Here is a 23,943-nt window from a genome sequence, read left to right as displayed (position 1 = left end):
CTGCCTCCACTGGGTCACTTGAATATTTTTTTGTGTTCTATTTTAATCTGGTTTTTCGGTCGGTCTCTTTAGGTACTTTTTCTAGTGTTTTCCCCAGGAATTACAGTATACTTACTTATAACGGTCAACTAGTGCCAGCACTTTGCAATTTCAAGTGGAATGTGGGGATCTTAGCACCAGTCAGGCCTCAACACCCCATTTCTTGTTGCAAATACCACCCCTCTGTACATCGAGAACCACATCAGACAGGATTCTCATTTTTGCTTTCAACTGCCAAACATAATTTTAAAAACTCAGGAGGAGAGGAATGGTCCATTCTTTCCTTGAATCCTTATCCTTTCTGTGACTCTTTCTTGATTCTAGGTTCCTTCTGTCTGAAGCACTTGTTTCAGCAGATCCTTTTCAGCAAGGCTGCTGGTGACAGCCTCACAAGGTTTTTCTACATCCGAGACGTCTTTGTTTCACCTTCATCCCTGAAGAGTATACTCACTGGTATAAAATTATGAGTTTACAGTTCTTTGTTTTCAGCACTTAAACCATTTTCTTCTGGGGAGAAATCAGATGATTGTTTCTGATGAGAAGTCTATTGCCTTTGAATCATTTCTCTCTGCCTGCTTTCAAAGTTTGTCTTTAGTTTCAGAAATCTGATTATGATGGTCTGGACATAGATTTCCTTGGCTTATCCTTTTGGCATTGAAACGGAACCAAATTTGAGAAGTTTTCAACCATTACTTCTTCAAGTATTTTTTTAGCTCCACACTGTCCTTCCTTTTTGGACTCCAGTGGCAAGAGTATTAGAACTTTTGTTTTTCTCCCCTGGGTCACTGAGGCTCTGTCTGTCTGTTTCCAATCTGTTTTCTCTATTGTTCAAATTGGAAATTTTCTGTTTTTTTCTTCAAGTTCACCAATTCATTCTTCTGTTGAGCCCATCCAGTGAGATTTTTATTATGGTTTCGGTTCTAAAATTTATATTAAAAAAATTTTTTTTCATACCTTTGCTGAAACTTCCAGTATTCCATTTGTTTTGAGACTGTATTATATTGCCTGTTGGAATTGCTTTAATCTGTCTTCTTGATAGGTCTTTTATCATCCAAGGTACAATTTTCCTTGTTGTTGGTATAACGAGTGATTTTGGATTCTGTCATGGATGTTTGAGTATTGTGTCATCCTCTATTACACATTGTTTTGTGTTTTCTCAGCATCTGCTGCTGCTGCTGCTGCTGCTAAGTCGCTTCAGTTGTGTCCAACTCTGTGCGACCCCATAGACAGCAGCCCACGAGGTTCCCCCATCCCTGGGATTCTCCAGGCAAGAACACTGGAGTGGGTTGCCATTGCCTTCTCCAGTGCATCTAATACTGGCTTATTCTGTCCTGTCTTCTACCTTGTTTGCTTTTTTCCTCATTTTTGAAATGGACTTTCAGCCCATTTATCTTTCATCCTTCTTTTCTAAAAAAAATCTTCTGTGGCTATAAATACTTTTGAAAGGACAGCTTTAGATGCACTCCTTATGTTCTGATAAGCCATGCTTTTATGGTAATTCAGTTCAAAGTAATTTCTAATAGCCACTGTGGTTTCTTCTTTGACCTGTGGATTGTGTAGACATTTTCGTTATTCCTGGCCAAATGACTAGGAGTCAACACAGGCCAGCCTCTGACAGACACTAGCTGGTAAAGCTGGATTTTTCTTCTGCAAAGACTCCTACTTTCTTGGCATAAAGGTTGTTCTTCACGTGCATCTCGTCTCAGTCCTTGTGGGCACCCAGCTGCATCCACTTAGCTTTAGAATGTCTTCAGCGTCCCAGTGGACCAGCAGTGACAAGTAGCCATCCTTGGAGGAGGGCAGAGAAGAACATACCTATGCACCTCTGCCCTGGATGCCACAGATGTCCTTCTCCCCAAGGCAACAGCAGGCAGTTAGAAGCTCCCCCAGGATGGTAGGAATGTTATTCTGACAAAATCGCTCTTTCTGCAGGAGGAGCTGTGCCAGTCGATAGAGCGTCCATGGGACTGGCACTCAGAAGGCTTGGGGACAGAGCGCATCTCCTGAGCTTCCTGGTGGCACGACTGAGACAGAAGGTATGGCCACCCTCTGATGCTCAACTGTGTAGGTCTCCCAACTGAAGGCACTGCTGGAGTGGCAGTGAGCTCCAGGAATCTGCTGTGGCCTCTTTGTGCCTCTGGTGCCCTGTGAGGACGGAGTTATTACTGGGAACAGCTGGCTCACCTGTCATGTGTCCCTGGGAGGCACACAGTGAGGACGGGGTAGACGACAGAGGGGAGTCCAGGGCGGGGGGACAGTGCTGGCCGTTGACACCCACCCAGGGTGTGCTGGGCGAGTCCAGGGACCCACGTCAAGCCCAGGCACCGAGCTGCAGCAAGAGCGTGTGCTCGTCACCACTGTCTGTGACTCCAGATGCTTCACCCAGTGCCGGCTCTTGCAGTCCCCCTCGGCCCTGCCTTCTGGGGGACAGGTTGTAACCGGGCGCTGGGCTGACCCACTCCTCCCTGTGGAGGTGGGACAACTGGACAAACTCCAGCGCAGCGCCACCCTGGCACCTGGGGCTGGTGACCCAGCCTGTGCTTTATTGCTGTTATCTCGTGATACCTCTTTTGATACCTCTTTTATTTAGTGTTTTTTTTTAAATTCTGGTAAAATATACATAACAAAATTTGGCATTTTTGCGTGTACAATTCAGTAACGTTAAGTATATTCACAGTATTGTGTACCCATCACCAGGGTCTATTCCGAATAGGACATTTTTATCATTTGAACAGAAACTCTGTCCCCATTGAACACTAACTCCCTGTTTCCTGCCCCCAGCCCCTGGTAAACTCTACTCTTCCGGTCTCTGTGAAGCCGGCTCCTCTGGGAGCCTCCTATGAGTGAAATCACTCAGTATTTGTTCTTCTGTGACTGGCTGCTTTCACTCAGCATAACGTCCTCAGGGTTCATCCGTATTGTAGCAGGGGTCGGAACTTCCTCTTAAGAACCCCACATTCAGTGTACCCACTCATCTGCCGGACACTTGGGTTGCTTCTGCCATTTGGCTGCTGTCAGCATGGTGGACTCCTGTCTGTCCAAGTGCCTGGTTCAGTTCTTCCAGGTAGACGTAAAGGAGTGGAATCCCTGGTTGCAGGGTAATTCTACATTTAACTTTTGGAGAACCACTAAACATTTCCACAGTGGCTGTGCACTTTCCACTCCCAGAAGGTGCACGAGGGCCCCCGTGTCTCACGTCCTCACCAGCAGCAACTGCTTTCTGTCTTTTTGACTCTAGCCGTCCTAGCAGGTTTGAGGTGGACCTCACTGTGGCCCATTTGCATTTTCTTGATAAAAGAAATGGGGTGACAAAGAGTCGGACATGACCGAACAACTGAACTGAACTGATAAAAAATGACGTTGAGCATGTTTTTGTGTGCTTATCAGCCATTTGTATGTCTCTTTTGAAGAAATGTCCATGAGTATCCTCTGCCCAATTTTAATTGGGCTGTCTGTCGTCTAATTGTTGAATTATCAGAGTTCTTTGTATTTTCTGGGTTCAAGTCTCGGTCAGATACGTGATCTGCAGACTTTTCCTCCCATTCCCTGCCTTATCTTTCCGTGGCCTTGACGGTGCCCCTGGGGGCACAGCTCTTACTGCTGGTGCAGGTGGTGTCACGCCTCCGTGTTGCCTTGTGGTATTTCTTTCCCATGGGGCCATTTTCCCGTGTCCTTTCAAGTCTATAAGTATGTAGGTTACACCATCCTACAGACGCTGCATCTTCTGTGGAACAGAACTCCTGGCTAGTGACAGACATTGCTCGGAGCTTTCTGTCTTCTGTGGGGAGCAGGCAGTGCCTGGAAATCAGATGCCTTATCTTGACTGAAGAGCAGTTGTGCTGTTCCAGTGGGGATGAACTTGACTGCTTTTCTCTTTCTTCGATTGCAGACCTGTGTCACATATGAGGGCAGGGGTCCTTCAGATCTGTGCCCTTTCCCAGTTCTGCCCCACCATGAGGATTTCACACACCCCACAAGCTACAAACAGGAAATAAATATGTAAATAAGAACTTTTAATTTTGTCTTGGTCATCACAGATTATTTGATTATCCTGAGGGAAAAAGTCTACCCTAAAAGGTGTTTTCTATTTGTTTTTACTTAACAATGTTTGTTTATCAGATGATCACCTTTTTTGGTGTATGTGACAAAGAATAAAATATTCATTACAAACTCGTTATAGAAATCCCTGGAACAGGAAAGTGTTAGTCACTCAGTCTGACTCTTTGCGATCCCATGAACTGTGACCTGCCAGGCTCCTCTTTCCATGGAATTCTCCAGACAAAAATACTGGAGTGGGTTGCTGTTCCCTTTTCCAGGGAATCTTCCTGACTCAGGGATTAAACCCAGGTCTCCTGCGTTAAGGCAGACTCTTTACCAGCTGAGCCACCAGGTGGAAGCCTGGTGGAAGCCTCCGGAATAGGAAGATGGTATCTTATCTTCCTGAGAGTAAAATGGGAAAGTTGAGGGTGTAGAGAACTGTGTCTTTCTTTTTGCCTGTCTTTCCCTCTTTATGCCAGGAGAGCAGATGTCCAGAGAGGCAGCTGAAGGACAGGGTGGCCCCAGAGCTCTGGCCTGGACTCGGCTCACATACCTCCTGGCCACCCCACAGCTGACCCAGGCTGCTCATGCAGAAGTGGCTTGGTTGTGGGGGTGCCGTCTTATGGAGGTTGGAATTAAGTCAGAGAGGGGAGGCTAACTGGCATGTGTCCTTCTGATCTTTCTGGACTTTCTGCCACCTAGTATCTCCCTTCTCCTGCTTCCCAGTCCTCCCTGCTGATCTGTTCCAGACCCCCTCCCAGAGCCTGCCTCCTTCCTAACATTGCCTCTAAAATGGCCTCCCAGGTGCTGCAGGAACCCCTGGACGTGGATACCATCCAGCGAGAGCTTCCCCACGAGCTGGACCAGGTGCACCTGGAGGCTCTGCAGCTGCAGAAGCAGGTGGCTGAGCTGGAGAAGCATCTCGGGTCAGCTCGGAAGGAAAGTGGGGGCGCTGCCAGCAGGCAGCAACCAAAGGCCTCAGATACTGCAGCTGTTGGAGGAGAGGTGGGTGCCCTCTGGTGCTCTGCATCCTGTGCCAGGACTTGTCTGGGGTGCGGTCTTGGCCAGTGGGGAGCCTCCCCTCCCTCCCTCTTCTTCTCTGGCTGGGCTGGCTTTGTCTGGGCTGTTCTCTGCAGACGCTGTAAAGGGCTGCCACCCCACCCTTGTCCTGCAGGTCGCTGAGATCCCTCATTTAAAACTGTAGGGAGCCTGCACACATGAAGGGGGCCGTTCCGTGTCCTCTAGAACAGGAGGCCTTGACCATGTGCTTCAAGGGCCTGGGAAGCCCTGAAATGGATGTAACAAGGTGACTTTTCCTTCCAGAGGACCCCCAGGGGTGGACCCTGTGGATCTCATGAGCTTCTCCGAGTGTTTGAGATACTGCCTGGAGCACTGGCCACCAGGCCACCTAGTGTCCTGGTCCTGGTCAGGCCCTTGGCACCCAGTCCCCTCAAGTTCCATGGTTGGATTTAGGCCAAGGTCCCAGGCCAGGGCATGACTGCTACCGCAGCACGTTTTCCCTACGTGCGTACCAGACAGGCTACTTTCCCGCTTCCTGAAAGCCGTTATAGAAATGCTGCAAAGAATGGCTTTTGTCACAGGACGTCACATGACACACCTCCTGAGACCTGTCAGTTACCTGCGGTCACAGATGGTGACCTGCAGTTACCTGTAATTATGTGTAATTGCTGCGGTGACCTGCAGTTACCTGTGTTACCTACGTTTGCAGGTGGTGATGGTCATAAGTTGAGGGTTTTAGGGACAATAAGATGACATCTGGAAGGTGCTGAGAGTCCTTGGGCAGAAACAGCATTGACTGTATTCCCCACCCACCTCACTCCCTGCTGAGTGGCTCTCATCCCACAGACCAAGCTATGAGAGTGACTTAGGGACACAGGAGGGACCCGACGTCAGGACCCACTATCGGGGGCTGTGAAGGGCCTCGAAGGGAGAATACTCAGCCCAGGATGCTGTCTGGCCCAGTGAACATGAGGGGGGCCGCTGTGCCTTGGCGGAGGCAAACATGTGAGGGGTGTCTTTAGGGGCTGGTGAGGGGGAGGCTGAGGGAGTCTGAGCTGTGGGGACACTGGAAGTGTAAAGTGAACCCTCTGTGCCATCGGTAGGTGGATGCCGTCCCCAGGAGCCTCAGACATCTCCACAGTCCTGTATCTCAGGAGTCAAGTCCAGAGGCTCCAGGCCCGGCTGGGCAGCAGTTGCCAGCGGTGATGTGTCTGCTCTCCTGCCATGGCCACAGCTGCTCCGGGTGCTGCCAGGGGCTTGCTGCAGCCCCAGTGGCCCTCATAGCTCCCTTGTTAGCAGCCCTCACATAACTCACTAACCCCACCTGTTTTGAGTGAAAGAGGAAGAAACCCTGCAAATGAGTGGAAATTAAAGTTGAGGTACTTATCCCTTGGCAGACAGCCTGGGATCTGAAGCAACTTGAGGCCCACGGCTGTTCTCCCAGGGTGGGTGTTGAGTGAGCTCTCTGGGTCTTGTAGTTTCTGCACAGCTATCAGGGTCCCACCTCCTTCCAGGTCTAGGTGTCCCATGACCTTGGTGAGGTCACTCCTAGGGTGAAAAACTGGAGGCATAGGAAACCCTTGGCCTAGACCAGGCCCACCCAATTCAGGCTCCACTTGTAATTGCCCAGCTGTGTGTTGGGTGCCCAGAGAAGAGGTTGTGGGCATCAGGCTTCCCAGACTTGGGGAAACGGTGGTGGAGAGGGCTGAGGTACCTCTGGGGCACAAATTGGGGTTGGAGTCACCAGGTTAAACTCGTGAGTTACTTTGAAGAGAGGGGTATTCATACATCCTGGCTCCATCCACTGGGAGCCAAGGAACAGTGGCTCCCCAGGGTGGGTGAGCACATAGCCAGTGCCTAGATCGCATTCCTGAACTTGCTGCTCTGTAGAGAAGAACCAGGGTAAGAGGCCGATTCCACCGCCACAGAGACATGACAAGGAGGCAGGAGCCAGCATAAAGGGCTCCCACTGACCAGATCCAGACTAATCAATCATGAAGTCACTGTTATAATTTGTCTACCAAAATTTGCATTCATGCTGATGCACATAAGCTGACAAGGAAAGGAAGGAGAGAGGGAAACTCTTTCTTACTTAGAACATCAGCCAAGGATGTGAAAGGAGTGACACCATGGGAATGTCATCAATGGATGCTGAAATTCTGGACAAGCTGTTTATAAGGAATCTCCCTACAAGTTCTTCTTATTGTGAAGGGAAGACAGTAACTTTCCAGTGCAGCAGCCTGTGGACACCACTTCCAAGGGATCAGCTAGCTTCCTTTGCCGACACTGGGACAGAGGGACATCGTGGGCCAATGGACAGGAGAGGGATAGCCTCACTCCTGACTCCCAAGTATGAGATTTTGGACAGATCCTGAGCGAGGGACACTAAACATGCAGCCTGTCCTGTTGAGAGCATTCTGAGGACTGAGGGGCCCGGGACATGGAAGATATGTGGGATCGTGGACCCCAGGCAGGAGAAATAGGCCATAAAGGATGTCCTCTGGGCAGCTGATGGAGGTGCCTGTGGACTGTGCGTTAGGTCATAATGCCATGGCCCTGTGAAACTTCTGCCATGTTCCTGTAGAGGAGGACCAAGCCTAGAGAAAGGATGGCCTAGCCGCTCCCCCACCCCTCAACCTTTGCACCCCTAGAGGCTGTGCAGCTTTCGAGATGGGTTGGGTCAGCCATCTGGGCAGCTTTCTTAGCTGATTACTAAGAGAATGTCCCTATTTTTAGAAAGTACAAACTGAAGTATCAGGGCAGAAAGGGGTGCAATGTCTCCAACTCACCCTCAGATGGTTCAGAGAGAGATGTATGTGGAGAGGGGAGGAAGCACCAGCAGTGAGACGGGGGTGTGGGGCCTCAGGCCACCCCTGCAGCTTCTCCCTGGGGATGAGATTCTGCCACATCAAGTCCAGACCCCCAACCCGGAAGGGACCTGCAGACCGCGGAGCACCCCTCAGGCTGCATGGTCACACTTCCCTGTTTCTCTGCTCACCCAGGCCCCTCCCTCCCGTGGGCCCCTCTGCCCAGACCCCAAGACGCCTACTGTACTTCTCCCGGCTCCGACCACCAGGGGGCAGTGCTGGCTGCCGGCGCTGCTGTCTCTCCCACTGGAGTCCGCACTGCTTCTCCCTCGTCCTCAGCCTCCCCACAGGGCTTCTCGCGGGGTGGGGGCGGGGGGGAGCCCAGGCACTCCCTTCCCTGGGGAACAGAGTCATTAGGACGCCTCAAGCTTCCCCTCTGCTGCGTGGATTCTGGCCAAGATGCTGGGACTGGCACCCGAGCAAGGTGGGGGTAGGGGAATGTGGCCGTCACAGGGTGGGATCTTGGCCCCTGAGTGTAGCAGTGCAGAAGCTCCTAGGTGTTTCAGGTCATTCTTAGCATTGTGTCACTGTGGGCTGAGGCTGTAACGTCATCAAAATAAGCTTGATCTTACCAGGAACTGAGCTTAAGAGCAGGGGGCCCAGCTGCAGTCCCCCGCTCATCGCGTGCGATCACTGCGTGAAAGAACAGGGACCGTTCAAGATCAGGACTCCCCAGCCCTGAGAGCTGCCACGTCCTGGGCAGCGTTGGTTACTCGGCCCAGGCCAGGGGCCATCTGCTGGGCGGGGGATGGGGGATGGGGTGGAGTGGTGGTGCAGGGGTGCTGCTTTTGAAGAGATTTTTAGATTTCTAAGTGTTCTGAGGTTTGGAAAGTCTCTGTTTTCAGGATTTTACTTCGGATAACACAAGATAATCTTACAGCATATCCCTGTAGAGAGGGACCAAGCCTGGAGAATTGACTGGGCTGGTCCCCCAACCCCAGGGCTGCACCCCTGGAGGCTGTGCAACTTTCCAAAGGGGTAGTCATGTCAGCCGCCTGGGGCCTGTGCAGCCCCATGTGCGAATTCCCACTCCAGGTCTCCCACCAGTCCTGGTCCTGTGCCCTTGAGAGACCCTGAGCCAAGGCCTTTCTCTGATGTTCCTTTTACCATCTCACCTCCATATGCCCCCTTCACGCCACATGCCAGGCATGTGCTGGAGGCACTGCTGTGCAGTCACCGTGGCTCCAAGGCCATAGGAGGGCACAGGTGCATGCCAGCCCTGGAAAGACACACCAGGAAACTGGGCCAGGACAGGGTGTGCTTCTGTTCCAGGGACACAGAGCAGGTTCCTCATTCTGGCGCCAGTTCGCTTGGCTGGGTCAGCAGCTCAGCTTTTCATAGGTGTCGGCAATAGCCATGCCTAAGTAGGCCACCTGCTTCCCTCGGGGCCTTGGACACCACTGGCTCTTCCTGGGCCCCTGCCCAGCACAAAGGCAGCCACACATATTCTCCTTTTTCCCTTTCTCTTTTTCCCACACTCGACCCCGTTCCAAAAACCCTTCTTGGTAGGACAGCATGTGTGTGTAAGAGCCACACAGTTGGACCATGGGATAGCGGGAAATGGGACAGCTGGGCCAGTGGTAGAGTGAAGGGCCGCATGGTATCGCCCGGGCAAGGGGCCTCAGAGCCTGGGTGTTTTTCCCAGGACTACTTCCTGGCCCACAAGCTGAGACCCCAAGCAGCCACTGCTCCTGCCTTTGGCCTCCTTTGCTTTCTGCACTCTCGTCAGGGTCAGGATGGTGGGAAACCTGGGCCAGCCTGTGATGGTTGAGGGAAGTCTGAAGGACAGGTGGAGTAAGTGTCTGAGTTAGGAGTCTGGACAGATGAAGTCAGAGAGGAGGCAGGGGAAGCAACGTGCTGAGCGAGTGAGGGCAGAGGGGTCACTGGAGAGGGGCCCAGCCACGCAGATGTCCAGGGCTGGAGAAAGAGTAACCGAGACTGGGTTCCCGTCACGGGCCTCACTTCGGATCTCCGCCGGCCCCCTTCCATACCAGACAGACAGCAGGCACCCAGCCTATGACAGAGGGGCCAGCAGAGGAGGTGGTGATCACATGTGTAGCCCTCATGGGTCCCGGGCCTGGGCTGCTTCCTCATTGTCTTCACTGGAAAGACACAAAAGCGTTGGTGGTGAGGGGGTGAGGGAGCCACAGAGTAAGCAAGGGCAGGCAAGCCTTGGCCTAGGAGCTTTGACGACCTTCATCACATACTTCTCTCCCCCTGCCCCCCCGCAATGAGACCGAAGGCTGCTGTGGATGCGTCATGTTGCAGGGACACCCGTTTGTCTGTTAGGCTGGAGGGATGTCACCCAGTGGTGTGGCTTCTGGAACAGTTGGTCAGGCAGTGGCTCCCGCCGTCCGCACCCCAACTCCCACTTCCTCCTCCCCGCCCCACAACCCCAGGCTTGTCTGATGGTCTCTGCCATGTGGGTTTGTTCGCAGGTTCCTGCAGACGGGGGACCCGCGGGGACAGAGGACCATGGGACGCAGCCCCTGCAGGTCCTGTCTGTGCCCCGACTCCAGAGGAAGCTCAAGGAGGCTGCCAGGAAGATCCTGCGGCTCCGCCTGGAGAAGGAGCAGCTCCTGGAGCTGGGAAACCGGCTGCGAGCAGAGCTGGGGCACCTCACTGGTGGGTCATTCCCCCCCACTCCGCCCCTGCTCTGGGGATGGATGTGCAGGGTGCAGCGCAGGGCTGGCCCGAGGAGGGCTGGGCGGAGCGGGGAGGCCCAGCCCAGCCTGGGGTTGGGGACAGAAGGAAGAACAGACAGGACTCAGCTTGATCTCTGCCGTGGGAGTCCTCTGAACCCACCCCTCTGGCAGCATTTTGTGAGAAAAATGCCACAGGTTAGCGAAGCAGCTGGCATTTCTATGTGGCTTTGTGGTGGCAGCAAAGGCTGCCGTGTTCCCAGGCCAGCCACAGCCTTGGCGTCCTCAGGATAAAGGCGGCAGTGTGTGCGGTGCGGCCAAAGCCTGGACTGTGGGCTGCAGATGCCCAGGCTGCCCGTCGTGGGGGTCTTGGGTGCTGGTTCCTGAGAAAGGGACCCATGGACTGGGCCAGAGGTCCCACGATTAACCCACTAGAGCTACTAGACATTGAACCTCTCCTGGCGTCTCAGCGCACCAGCCTCCCTGCTTTTAAACCCCTTGGTTTTCCTGCAGCCAAGGCGCCGGCCCCTTTCTTGCAGCCTCCCCCTCACCTTCTGTGGCTCCTGCCTCTGTCCTTTTCCAGCTACAGATTTGAGTAACTGTGATGATCTCCAAATCTCGGGTCTTTGGGATTTCACCTTGTTGTTGATGTGAAACTAAGCCACCCCTCTATCCATGACAGCTCACCTACTTTAGGAGCAAGGTCCCTGACTTGCATTTCCTGTTGGAGGCAGAGTGCCCCAGTGTGGCTGTAAAGAGCTCAGAGCAACAGGGTATCCACAAAATGCTTCTGTCGGCTAACAAGAGCCCCGGCTTCCCTCCGAGGTCCTTCTCACCCCCAACCACTGCAGTGTCCAAAAAGCACTTCCCACTGAAGGGGAGGAGACGGAACAGAACATCCACCCTGGTCTCTCCCCAGCACATACCTGCATGAACGAGAATAGTTGTTTTGAATACATTAATATTTAGCCTTAATATGTTGACTCCTGAAATTACCAAGTGATTGAAAGTGGGACTCGGGAGCACAAAGGGGACTGCGGAACTGAAGGGAGAGGGTGTGGGAGACCCTGGAAAATCTAAGGAGGAACAGACAAGTCACTTGTGTTTTCAGCAGACATCTTTTTGAGTGGCTGCTATGTGCCAGGCGCCCGAGACACAGAGGTCAACCAAACCGTCCGTGTAAAATGATCCCCAGTTGTACTTGGAGACCGCTGTACACATCCACCTTTTGTGGGCAGGGGACCTGGGCGAGACTTCCCTCAGAGGCTTTGTCCTTCTAAGAACCCACCCCTGAAAGAAGAAGGGTGAGCAGCGCTCAGAGTATTTCTAGATGTCATCAGTGTGCGAGCAGCAACTGTGGGCATCTTTCACGGGAGCTGGCTCCTTCCCTTGGGACCCGTTTGACAAAGCCCTCCTTCCGTTCAGTCCTCCTTCTGTTCCACAAGTTGAAGGGGAAGGTTTGGCTTTGCTTGTTCCTTAGGGGCACTTCTGGGCCATCTTCTGCCAAGTTCACTAAAAACCCTGTTTTTACTTTTAAGGGTCATGCCGTGTATGTGCTTCTTGTCCCACACGCCTGTCGTTTCATGGCCTTCATTCACTTACAGCTCCATTTCTTAATTCCACTGCATTCCCTCCCACATCTGAACCTTGCTTCTCCTTGACCTTGGCCTCTGTTCCAAGCCCTGCCACTGCTCAGTTGCCTTCCCAGCCCCCAAGGGTTCCAGAGGGAGGCACAGCCATGCCTCCCTCCCCCTCTGACCTTTTATTCCAGTGAACCTGTCTTTCCCCTCATGGTGAATTCCTAGTCTAATCAGCTGGCCTCACAGCCACCAAGTATGTGAGTGAGTCATCCACCTACCTCTCTATCCAGCATCCACTCACTGACACACTCACACATCTCTCAACCCATCTACCCCGCATCCATCCATCTGGCCATCCATCCAACAAAGGAGCAGATCCTCCATTGCCGGGCCTGCCCTCCTGTGCCTCCCAGTGTCAGAGAAAGCTACACGTTCCTCGTGGCCAAGTTTGCAGCCTTCTCTGAAAGTTAGAGAGACCTCAGCAGTAGAGCCTTCCATGCCTGGTGTTTTCATTAGTGGTAGACTTTTAGTAATATCTTCTGTTTTTCTTCTCTGGTGATCTGTCTGTATGGATTTTCTGCCTCTTCTTGGATCAATTCTGGACATGTGCATTTTGCTGGCAATCTCTCCAAAGTCCCTAGTCTTTCAAGTACTACCATAGAGCAGCACATAGTGGCCTGTAACTGTTTTCGTCTGCATCTCTGGTTATCACTCTTTCATTTCCTAAGACTTCAGTATGTGCAGGGATATGGGATTCTGCTCCAACTGCCCTTCCCCCGTTGGCCGTGCACACACTGGCTCAGTTCACCTTTGCATGAGGAAGGCTTCCCTAAATAATGGTAAAAAAAAAAAAGTCTAAAACCACCTAGAGGTGGGAAAGGCAAAAATCAACAGAGTTGATGTCGTCACATCCTAAAACATCTGTAAGGAAAAGACATCATACACAAAGATAAAAGACAAATAACAGATGGGAGAAATATTTGCAGCATACCTGACAGATAAAAAAGAATCAGTACCCAACATGGGCATTCACTGATGACAGGCAAAGTGCCGGACGGAGCGTCCAGGAGGAATCCCCAGATGTGACAAGGGTGTGGATGCCACTTGCCTCTGCAGGAGTCTGAAGAGGGCAAGTAAGTCAGCGTTGAGTTCACGCCCAGACTAAAAAGTCCCATCTCAGGAGCTGTCATTGGTGAAGCCTCTCTAAGGGCAGTTTGCCTGCATCTCACAACTTTTTAAATTATCATACCCATTGAATACGCAAATCTTCCCCTAGAGATCTTTTAAAAATATTTTCTCACAAATCTGAAAAAGATGCATATGTAAGGCTGTTTGGCAGTGTTTTTTGTTACAGTAAGAAAGCAATTAGGAAGGTCTAGGGGTCCATCTTTGGGACATTGGAATCGGACCGTGGATGCTACTTTAACCCTCAAGGGCATGTGGGGTGGACTTCCCTGCTGGTCTCGTCCCCCTGCCGATATGGGGGGCATGGATTCAATCCCTGGTCCGGGAAGACTTCACATGCCACGAGGCATCTAAGCCCCTGCCACACAGCTCTTGAACCCACACTCTGGAGCCCATGAACTGCAACTTCTGAGCCCATACACCGTAACTGCTGAAGCCCGTGCATCCTAGAGCCTGTGTGCGCAACAAGAGAACCACTGCAGTAAGCCTGCACCTTGCAAAAAGAGAAAGTCCACTCACAGCTACCAAGACCCAGCACAGCCAAAAATAAGTAAGCACATTTTTAAAAAGAGAGCGTGTGGGCCGCTTGCATGCCCACGGGTCTCCTGCATCCCCATCAGGCACCATCTCTGCACAGCACTTCTCAAACAAGAGAGACAGCCCGTTTTCCCCCTTCAGCTCCAGTCCACTGTGGATAATTATTTTGTCAGGTACAATAAAATGTGGCCTTTCCAAACGACTTCAAAACTCCTCACTTTGTGTTGTTTCCTCGTGGGCTTGGACACTCTTTGGACCAGGCTCAGCATGCTGACTACATGATGTGTGTGCCAGCCCAGACACGTCAGCCTATGAGAAGAGCAGCCCGCAGAACAGTGTGCTCTGAGGCCCAAGTGAACATACACAGAGCATGTGCACGCATGCACACAGAGGGCAGGCTGGCAGGAAGCACCTCCATCCTAACACTTTGAGGAGGACAGTAGATGAGAGGAGAGGGGTGAGCGGTTTGCTCTGTGAACTTGTGCATAATGGTGGTTTGTAAAGAATGCCCAGCACAGGGCTTCCCTGGTGGTCCAATGGTTAAGAATCCGCCTTGCAAGGTTTGATCCCAGTCTGGGAGGATCCCACATTCCCCGGGGCAACTAAGCCCATGTACCGCAACTTCTGAGCCTGTGCTCTGGAGCCACAACTACTGAGCCCACATGCTCTGGAGCCCATGTTCCACAACAAGAGAAGCCACCGCAGTGAGAAGACCGAGCATAGCAACTAGAGAGTAGCCCCCAAACTCTCTGCAACTAGAAAAAGCCCACATGAAGCAATGAAGACCCGGAGCAGCCAAATTAATTAATTTAAAAGAGAAAAAACTATTTTAAGAATGCCCAGCACACTCCCATTAGTTCCCTTTTGGGAAGGCCACCCTCCCCCAATACTGTGTGGCCGTAGGTTTCTGCTCTCCCACATAGGGCGACAGCAAAGGTTGTGACCAAGGCTGGTCTGTCTGCATGTTTTTTAACAAAGCTGATTTACCCAGGTCATCAATCATGTGACTGTGGTCCTTATTGGTACAGAGTGACCAGCCATGACAGAAGTATGTTTTCATCGCTTGACAATATTGAAAATGCGAGACCATCCAGCCAAGGCAGAGCCACGCCCACTTGGGCTCCCTCTGGTTCCAGCACCACCAGGCAGGGTCTACCCCAGGGCTTGTCCTCACGTGTCCACCTCTGGGAAGGGACTTCATCTCCCAGGGAGCTAGCGGAGCCGAACCTTCACTGGCCCTGGTTTCGTCCTGCATCCCCCATGGCCTGGAATCAGGCTCCTGTCCCAGCCACATGCCCCCTTCTCCAGTTCCAGGCTTTCAGATCTGCATTTATGGACAGGCAGGCTCATGTGGTTCAGATCTGCACTTTCAGACAGGCAGATTCGTGTGATTGGGCATGTGGCCCTGACTCAGAATTTCACTCTCCTACCTCGTCTCTTGAGTGGGTAGGTGGCAATGCTGGGGCGTTACCTGTCCTCAGGTGTCCCAGCCCCATTTGCACTCCCATCAGCCCAGCTGCAAGTGCTCACCCCTCACCTCTGAGACAGTGGCCATCAGACCATCTGCTGGGGGTACGGCCAAGACCACGACAGATGCCAGTACAGCCTGAGCCGGCCTGTACAATGGAAGACCAGAAAAGGACAGGCCATGAGGCCAGACCAAGTGGACTTCAACTCGACCCACCTCTCCCCTACTTTGTTCTTCCTCCTGCTGCCAATTCTCCTTTTCCCCAAAATTGGAGCCTGTGATGTTTTCTTAATCCAGTACACAGCTGGGATTCTTTAGAGTGTTGGTTATCAGGATCTTAACATCTGACAATTTTGGAAGACTTTATTTTGGAGGGCAAGTAATTTTAGATTCACAGCAAAACTGAGCAGAAGACAACAGACTTCCCATACACTCCCTGCCCTGCACATGCACACCTCCCCTGTTACCCACATTTACTTGGTGCGGTTTAGTTTCTAAGTCATGTCCAACTCTTTGCAACCCCAGACTGTAGCCCGCCAGACTCCTCTCTCCTTGGGATTTCCCAGGCAAAACTACTGCAGTAGATTGCCATTTCCTCCTCCAGGGGATCTTCCCGACCCACAGATGGAACCCAAGTCTGTTGCATTGCAGGCGGTCTCCTGCACTGCAAGCATATTCTTTCCTGCTGAGCCCACATCCACTCTAGATGGTAGATTCATTGCAATCAGTGAAACTGCTTTGACACAGCATCACCCAGACTCCTGCAGTTTTACATCAGGGCTCACCTTCATGGTGTATGTTCTGTGGGTTTAAACCTTGTGCGCTCCACCTGGTCACCTTCCCTCCCTCCTGACCTCTGACAACCACTCATCTTTTCCCTGTCTCTGTAGTTTAGCCTTTTCCAGCATGTCGTAGTTGCCTGGAAAATCCCATGGGCGGAGGAGCCTGGTAGGCTGCAGTCCATGGGATCGCAAAGAGTCGAACACGACTGAGCGACTTGACTTTCACTTTTCACTTTCATGCATTGGAGAAGGAAATGGCAACCCACTCCAGTGTTCTTGCCTGGAGAATCCCAGGGACGGGGGAACCTGGTGGGCTGCCGTCTATGGGGTCGCACAGAGTCGGACACGACTGAAGCGACTTAGCAGCAGCAGCAGCAGCATGTCATAGAGTGGGGATCCCACAATATGTATTCTCTGATACCTAACATTTCTTAAAGGCTCTTTTTTTCTTTCCCCCTTATTTTGAAAAGGCTATTTGCTCACTATAAAAATTTCAATGAATGCTGAGAGATAGTTAATTTATACTGTAAAGCACAAACTGCCAAGTAGATCTTGTCTGCATTTTGCTGCCTGTCTGTTGGATCGTTTGTTCATGCTGTCACATGCACCCTCATGTTGAAACAGTGACTCCTGCCTAGCTCTGCACACCCTCCCTCAGGGCTGTCACCGAGCTGGCCCCAGAGGAGGCTCCATGCACTGGGCTGTTTCTATCACATGTCTGTTCACTGGGCTCCGGCAGACATGCTCCAACCAGCCTCTCAGGAGAGTGTGAACCGTTCCTCACCTCCCCCTACCCCCACCCCGCCCCCAGGGAAAGTGCATTTGGGTGTTTTTTTACAACAGTAAAGCGCCTATTTGACCACAGCTCCTCAGAAGCTAAAAATTCATTAGGAATTGGTTTTTGCTAGTTTAGTTAGGTAAAATTAGTTCATTGTTTTAATTTGTATTTCTTTACATTTCCGTGTGTGGATGTGGGTGTGTGTGTGTTGGCCATTTGTATCTCATTATGTAATTTTTCTGCTGAATTTCTTTTGTGCTCTCCCCCAGCTTTCTTGCTGCTGAATCTTCGATTCATCTAGAAATGATTTGGTAAAATAGAAACAGGTTAGGGATCTAGCTTTATTTTATTTTTCCCTAGGTGGTTAGCTGGTTGACCCAGTACTGTTTATTGGGCATAAATAGGAAAATACCACTTTAGTTTATTAATTATGATTCCACATGTGTATCTCCAGTCCTATAAACGATATTAATTGAGAAGCAGTGATTTTCGGTCACATTTCATGAATTCTTGGTGTGTTTGCCCCTCTCTATCAGCGCCCTGCCACACTCTGCGCCTCCAAACCCCTGGAAGCCCTGGGTCATGCACAGCTTCGCTCGTGTGTTCTGAGGGCCTTGGAGGAAAAGGATCTGACATTCAGGGATCTGTTCTTTCCTTCAAGACGGGCCTGTGGGCAGTAAACTTTGTCTTCATAAAATGATTTCATTTTGACCACTTCCTGGAACGATGGCATGGCTAGAAGGAGACTTCTGATTGGCATTTTCTTACAGCTTTTTTGTCAGACAGTGCCCCGCTGTCTTATGAGAAGCCAGCGTCAGTATGGGCCTCTTCCTCGCCGGTGACCTGCCTTTCCTCTATGGCTGCTTCCAACCCATTTGTGCTCCTGGTCTATCATCCTGTGTCTACGTGAGGGTTGTTTTGCTTTAATTTAACCTGCTCTGGAATCAGTTTTTTTTTTTTTTTTTTTTTTTTTTAACATCTTAAGACTTATGGTTGGTTGGGTTTTCTGGTTTTTTTCCGTTCTTTAAATTTCTCAACTATTTGTCTTTTTTTTAAAAAAAATTCTGTTTATTTATGGCTGTGCTGGGTCTTCGTTGTTGTGCAGGCTTTTCTCTAATTAAAGTAGATGGGCTTCTCATTGCGGCGGCTCCTCGTGTTGCGACGCACGGGCTCTCGGGCTTCATTCAGTAGTTGCAGCAGGCGGGCTCAGCAGTTGGGACTCCCAGACTCTAGAGCACAGGCTCAATAGTTGTGGCACTTAGCTTAGTTGGGCTTCCCAGGTGACGCAGTGGTAAAGAATCTGTCTGCCAGTGCAGAAGATGCAGAAGACATGAGAGACATGGGTTCGATCCCTGGGTTGGGAAGATCCCCTGGAGTAGGAAATGGCAACCCACTCCAATGTTCTTGCCATGGAAAATCCCATGGACAGAGGAGCCTGGCGGTCTACAGTTCATGGGGTCACAAAGAGTCAGACACGACTGAGCAACTAAGGGCACACACACACAGACTTAGTTGTTCGCAGCATGTGGGTTCTTCCCAAATCAGGAGAGAACACGTGTCTCCTGCATTGGCAAGCAGATTCTTTATCACTGAGCCACCAGGGAAGCCTAGTCATTGTTTTTTTAAATACCACGTCTTCCCGTTTCTTTGTAATCTCTCCTAGAGCACGTTAAATGTGTTTATTAACCTGTGTGTTTTAGGATTTCTTTGCTACCTTCCAGGGGGTTTCCTCAAAGATGACTGCTTGGGGTCAATGGGTGGTTTTCTATGTCTTTATCAGAAGTTTCCATTTTATTTTTATTCGTTCCTTTCCTTGGGTTTATTTTATTGTTCTTTCCCTGATTTCTTAAGCATTTATTTTATCCTTTCTTGTTTAGTAATTGCATAGTTTTAAGATGTGAATTTCCTTTCTGAGTATCAATTTTGCCATGTCCCAGGGTTTTGCTTTTTTTCTTTTTTTTTTTAATTTGGCTGCACTGGGGCTTAGTTGTGGCACAAGGGATAGTTGCTGCATGAGGGATCTAACCTGGGCCCCCTGCATTGGGAACACAGAGTCTTAACCACTGAATGACCAGGGAAGTCCCACCCCAGAGGTTTCGAGGGATAATATTATCAGGATGATTAGTTGCTAGATTTTCTACCACTATAGACTCAGGTTTTCTATATCACTCAAGTTGATTAAGAGTATTCACCTAAAAACAAAAGGCCAGTTATTTTCCCAGAAGAATGAGTTTATTTGGAAATAACAAAGAAACTGCAGTTTGGGACATGCAATTATGGTGAACCACATGCAAATCCAGTAAAAAACCAGAGAGAACTTGAGTTTTCTCTCAAGTGAAATAGAAGTAATACAAGCACTACTGTAGGGGATAATGAGGCCCTGAGCCCCAGTAGCCTCTTCTGTTACAGACTTTATACGTTGAAGTGCTTATTTACCTGGGGAGGGCATTTGAGGGAATCTATCTGAATCTTGATGGGAGGATTTTGCCAATATCAATTGGACAGTTTGCCCATAAGGAGGGTGGTACCTGATTCAATAGAGACAAATGATCAGTGTTTCCAGAAGCAGTACTATCAGAGACAGAGCAAATAAAAGAAGTCAAAGGGTGGTTTAATTCACCTGATTGGTTATTTTGATGGCAACTGTCAAATTTTAGAACTGTTTCTCCCTTTTTGGGAGAAAGAAATTCCAGCATGATACTTTTCCAAGAAGCCCTGGCCTTATAAATTAATAGGGGTGGAGGAGCTAAGGAGAAAAGGGTGTGTACCTCTTAAATGGTCTAAGCAAAAGGGAAGAGGTTCAGAAACCGGACCCTGTTGAGGTTCATTAGAGACCCTCACTATTTGGACCATTTTAGTATTTTTCTTTAGTGATGGGGCTGAGCACTGAGAGTGTGATCTGGGGTCTGTAAAGACAAAGATTCGTTCGCAATCTGGAGAGTGGTTTCTCCAAGCTGATTCAAGGAGAGGATTGAGAGAGCCCCAGTCATTCCTCAGAGCCCCTCACAGGGAGGGGCTTAAGAGGATGTTTGAGAGGCTGGTTAGAGGGCTAAAGATGCCCAAAACACTTACACTTTTAGCAATCTTTTTCCGGTGTCCTGGCTCTTTACAGTAATAGCAGAGACTAGAAGGGTTTTGTTAAGGCGCCTTCATTTTCAGAAATTAAAGATTAAGAATTTAGTGGTCTTGACTCACCTAGGATTCGAGTCAGCTGATTTGCCAAGTTAACTAAATCTAAAGTGAACATAATCTCCCATTCCACCCTTGTCCTTCTAACTAAAGGAGAATGATCCTGGTTCAGCCCATTAGTAAGTGAGGCGATAAGGGCTATCCGAGTGACTTCAACACCTGAAGGAAGACCAGTATTTTCTTTAAAGACAATTTGGAGTCAATTAAATAGTCACGAACGGGTTCATCAGATTTTTGTGTGCAAACCTGAATTTAGTTCCCATCAACAGGCTTGGGAAAGGCAATTGTAACTGCTGGTGAGGGTTTTCAGCAAACGTTCTGACCTCTTAACAGAAGCTGTGGTGGTTTAGTCACTAAGTCATGTCTGATTTGTGTGACCCCATGGACTGTAGCCCGCTAGGCTCCTTAGTCCATGGGATTACCCAGGCAAGAATATTGGAGAGGGTTGCCATTTCCTCCTCCCGGGGGTCTTCCTGAACCAGAGATGGAACCTACATCTCCTGCACTGCAGGCAGATTCTTTTACTAGAAGCTAGGCGTTTATTTTTCTAAAGGCCCCCCCCCAGGGTGATTCCTTCAGCCTAATTTCATTCAGTGTTTGGCTTGCCTCTCAAAAAGCTTGTGAACTAACTGATATAAATCTGAGAAACCAGACTGGTAGGTTTGAATAACTATGCTAAATTCCTCAGCAAATATACGAAGGTCCTCAGTTACTTTTGGAAACTTTTAACTGTGTGTGGCAATTCAGCCTTTGTCAAGGGAACATAAGTAATGGGTCTTACTTACTTACATAAGTAATGGGTCTATTTGGACCCTCAGAAGATTTCTTTATATTTTTTTTTGTTGATTATTTTATTTATTTATTTGTGCCAGATCTCAGTTGCAGCACTCAAAGGTCTTTGATTTTCATTGTAGTATGTGAGAGTTTAGTTGTGTTATTCAGACTCTTAGTTGCTGCATGCAAATTCTTAGCTGCAGAGTGTGGAATCTAGTTCCCGGACCAGGCATTGTGCCTGGGCCCCCCGCATTGGGAGTGTGGGGTCTTACCACTGGACCACCTGGGAAGTCCCAGAAGTTTTCCCTTTAAAGGCCAGTTTCTGATAGAGCGTGGCAGAGACTGAGACAAAGAAGCAAGGGGAGGGAGAGTGGGGGGATGAATGAGCTGATACCAGGGACAAAGAAGTGGGGGGGATGAGCATGGGGCTTCAGAGCCATTTTGTCTTTGTTTGCCTTGGACGGTATAATTATTGTATTTGCAGAGAGACAATTTTAAATTCCTGATAATATTTGGAAGCCTCAAAATAGCAATCAACAGCAATCAAAATAGCAATCAATTTTAATTTTGATAATTTCAGAGTCATGGCTGTCTAATAGTTTTAAGAAAGGTAAGCTTGGTGAGCCTGAAAGTTCTCCATAATGGCCAGTGATGTTCCAAATTACTTTGGGTTAAAATGTGTCCATTTCTTTAGAAACATGCATGAGAAGGGACTGTGGTTTTTAAACGTAAAATCAGACAGGGTCTTTAAATGTGGGGCACCCTCAAGACATTTTAGATAACTGGGATCCCATTTTCTGGAGGTTTCTTTCTTTCTTTTTTCTCTAAAGCAAAGGGGGCAATTCTTAAACAGCCTGCAGGCCAAATAGCAGCACAGTTCCACTTGGGACAGCCTGATCCCAAAAGAATCAGGTTAAAGGCTGAATGGCACAGTTCCAAATAGGAACAGCCCAATTCCAAAAGGAATTGGACCGAAGGCCAGCACAGTTCCCGTTGGGACAGCCTGATTTCAAGTAAGGCTGAAGTGCCAAATGAGTGCTCACAGACAAAGCAAAGCCTTAACAAAAAGGGTAAAGCCTTTAAACATATCCCAGATAAAGCCTTTGAGAGTTCTAAATGCACTAAGAGCGGAGCTCCAATCCAGGAGAAAACCTTCCCCTTAAACTCCAGGGGTGACTAGAAAAATGGTGAGCCCTGTAGACTTAGTGAGTACCACACCCTTTTGCTCACCAGTCCCAGGGTTGTCAGGAGTCTGCTCTGGATCTTGGTGGGACCTCCAGTGTTAACCTAAAATTTATTTTTTGTCAGCAAAATGAGTTTATTCAGGAGCAACAAAGAATTCCAATTTGGGACATACAACTGTGGTGAACCACATGCAAGTCAGTGAGTTCAGTCTCAGTCGTGTCCAACTCTTTGTGACCCCGTGGACTGCAGCACGCCAGGCTTCCCTGTCCATCACCAACTCCCAGAGCTTCCTCAAACTTATGTCCATCGAGTCGGTGATGCCATCCAACCATCTCATCCTCTGTCGTCCCCTTCTCCTCTTGTCTCCAATCTTTCCCAGCATCAGGGTCTTTGCCAGCATCAGGTGGCCAAAGTACTGGAGCTTCAGCTACGGCATCAGTCCTTCCAATGAATATTCCGGACTGATTTCCTTTAGGATGGATTGGTTGGATCTCCTTGCAGTCCAAGGGACTCTCAAGGGTCTTCTCCAACACCACAGTTCAAAAGCATCAATTCTTTGGCACTCAACTTTCTTTATAGTCCAACTCTCACATCCATACATGACCACTGGAAAAGCCCTAGCTTTGACTAGACGGACCTATGTTGGCAAAGTAATGTCTGTGCTTTTTAATATGCCTCTAGGTTGGTCATAGCTTTTCTTCCAAGGAGTAAGTGTCTTTTAATTTCATGGCTGCAGTCACCATCTGCAGTGATTCTGGGCCCAAGAAAATAATGTCTGTCACTGTTCCCATTGTTTCCCTGTCTATTTGCCATGAAGTGATGTGACTGAATGCCATGATCTTTGTTTTTTGAATGTTGAGTTTTAAGCCAGCTTTTTCACTCTCTTCTTTCACTTTCATCAAGAGGTTCTTTAGTTTCTCTTCACTTTCTGCCATAAGGATGGTGTCATCTGCATATCTGAGGTTATTGATATTTCTCCCTGCAATCGTGATTCCAGTTTGTGCTTCATCCAGTCCAGCATTTCACGTGATGTACTCTGCATATAGGTTAAATAAGCAAGGTGACAATATACAGCCTTGACGTACTCCTTTCCCGATTTGGAACCAGTCTGTTGTTCCATGTCCAGTTCTAACTGTTGCTTCTTGACCTGCATAGTCCTGTAAAGCAAATAGTCCAAGTCTGGTTCTGTTGCTTCTTGACATGCAAGTCAGATAAAGCAAAAGAGAGGAAACCTTTTTATAGAGGAGTAGGGGACATTGTGGGGAGCTGTTACAAACAGAGTCCTTTGGAGGAAACTGGGAGTTCAAAGTGTAGTGATTTTTCATTGGCTGAACTGTAATGATCTCTCATTGTCTGGGCTGCTGCCAGGCAAAAAGAGTATCTTCCCCCTCCTTGTGGCAGTAAGGCAATGTCACTTGTGTCTGGAGATCCAAAGTAATCTCTTCTGTTAGGATCTGTTTTACATGAGTAAGGTATGCATAAGGGCTCCGCTTCTGGCCTCCTGACTCCTGTCTTAGTGAGTTCAGTTCAGTTCAGTTCAGTCACTCAGTCATGTCCGAGTCTTTGCGACACCATGAATCGCAGCACTCCAGCCCTCCTTGTCCATCACAAACTCCCGGAGTTCACTCAGACTCACGTCTATCGAGTCAGTGATGCCATTCAGCCATCTCATCCTCTGTCGTCCCCTTCTCCTCCTGCCCCCAATCCCTCCCAGCATCAGAGTCTTTTCCAATGAGTCAACTCTTCGCATGAGGTGGCCAAAGTACTGGAGTTTCAGCTTTAGCATCATTCCTTCCAAAGAACACCCAGGACTGATCTCCTTTAGAATGGACTGGTTGAATTCACAAGAGAGAGTTTCA

General features: G+C 49.4%; 1 protein-coding gene across 7 annotated transcripts in view; it reads left to right on the top strand.

Annotated features, from left to right (window-relative positions):
• Positions 1 to 23,943, top strand: part of CCDC57 (coiled-coil domain containing 57) — a 114,729-nt gene that overhangs the window by 47,527 nt on the left and 43,259 nt on the right. For 5 of the 7 annotated variants that reach the window (XM_025279752.3, XM_044938709.2, XM_025279751.3 and 2 more), the window contains 3 exons: positions 1,972 to 2,075; positions 4,882 to 5,082; positions 10,403 to 10,589. In XM_025279752.3, the coding sequence (XP_025135537.3) occupies positions 1,972 to 2,075; positions 4,882 to 5,082; positions 10,403 to 10,589 (492 nt within the window). Of the gene's footprint in view, positions 1 to 1,971; positions 2,076 to 4,881; positions 5,083 to 10,402; positions 10,590 to 11,288; positions 14,534 to 22,207; positions 22,408 to 23,943 lie in introns of those variants that run through there. The other 2 variants (XM_044938713.2, XM_044938712.2) reach the window with 2 other exon arrangements.

This window comes from Bubalus bubalis, chromosome 3 (assembly GCF_019923935.1).
Source record: "Bubalus bubalis isolate 160015118507 breed Murrah chromosome 3, NDDB_SH_1, whole genome shotgun sequence".
In the NCBI taxonomy this organism is placed as follows: domain Eukaryota; kingdom Metazoa; phylum Chordata; class Mammalia; order Artiodactyla; family Bovidae; genus Bubalus; species Bubalus bubalis.
The sequence above is the reverse complement of the archived record's forward strand: the minus strand, read 5'-3'. Positions and strand labels throughout refer to the sequence as shown.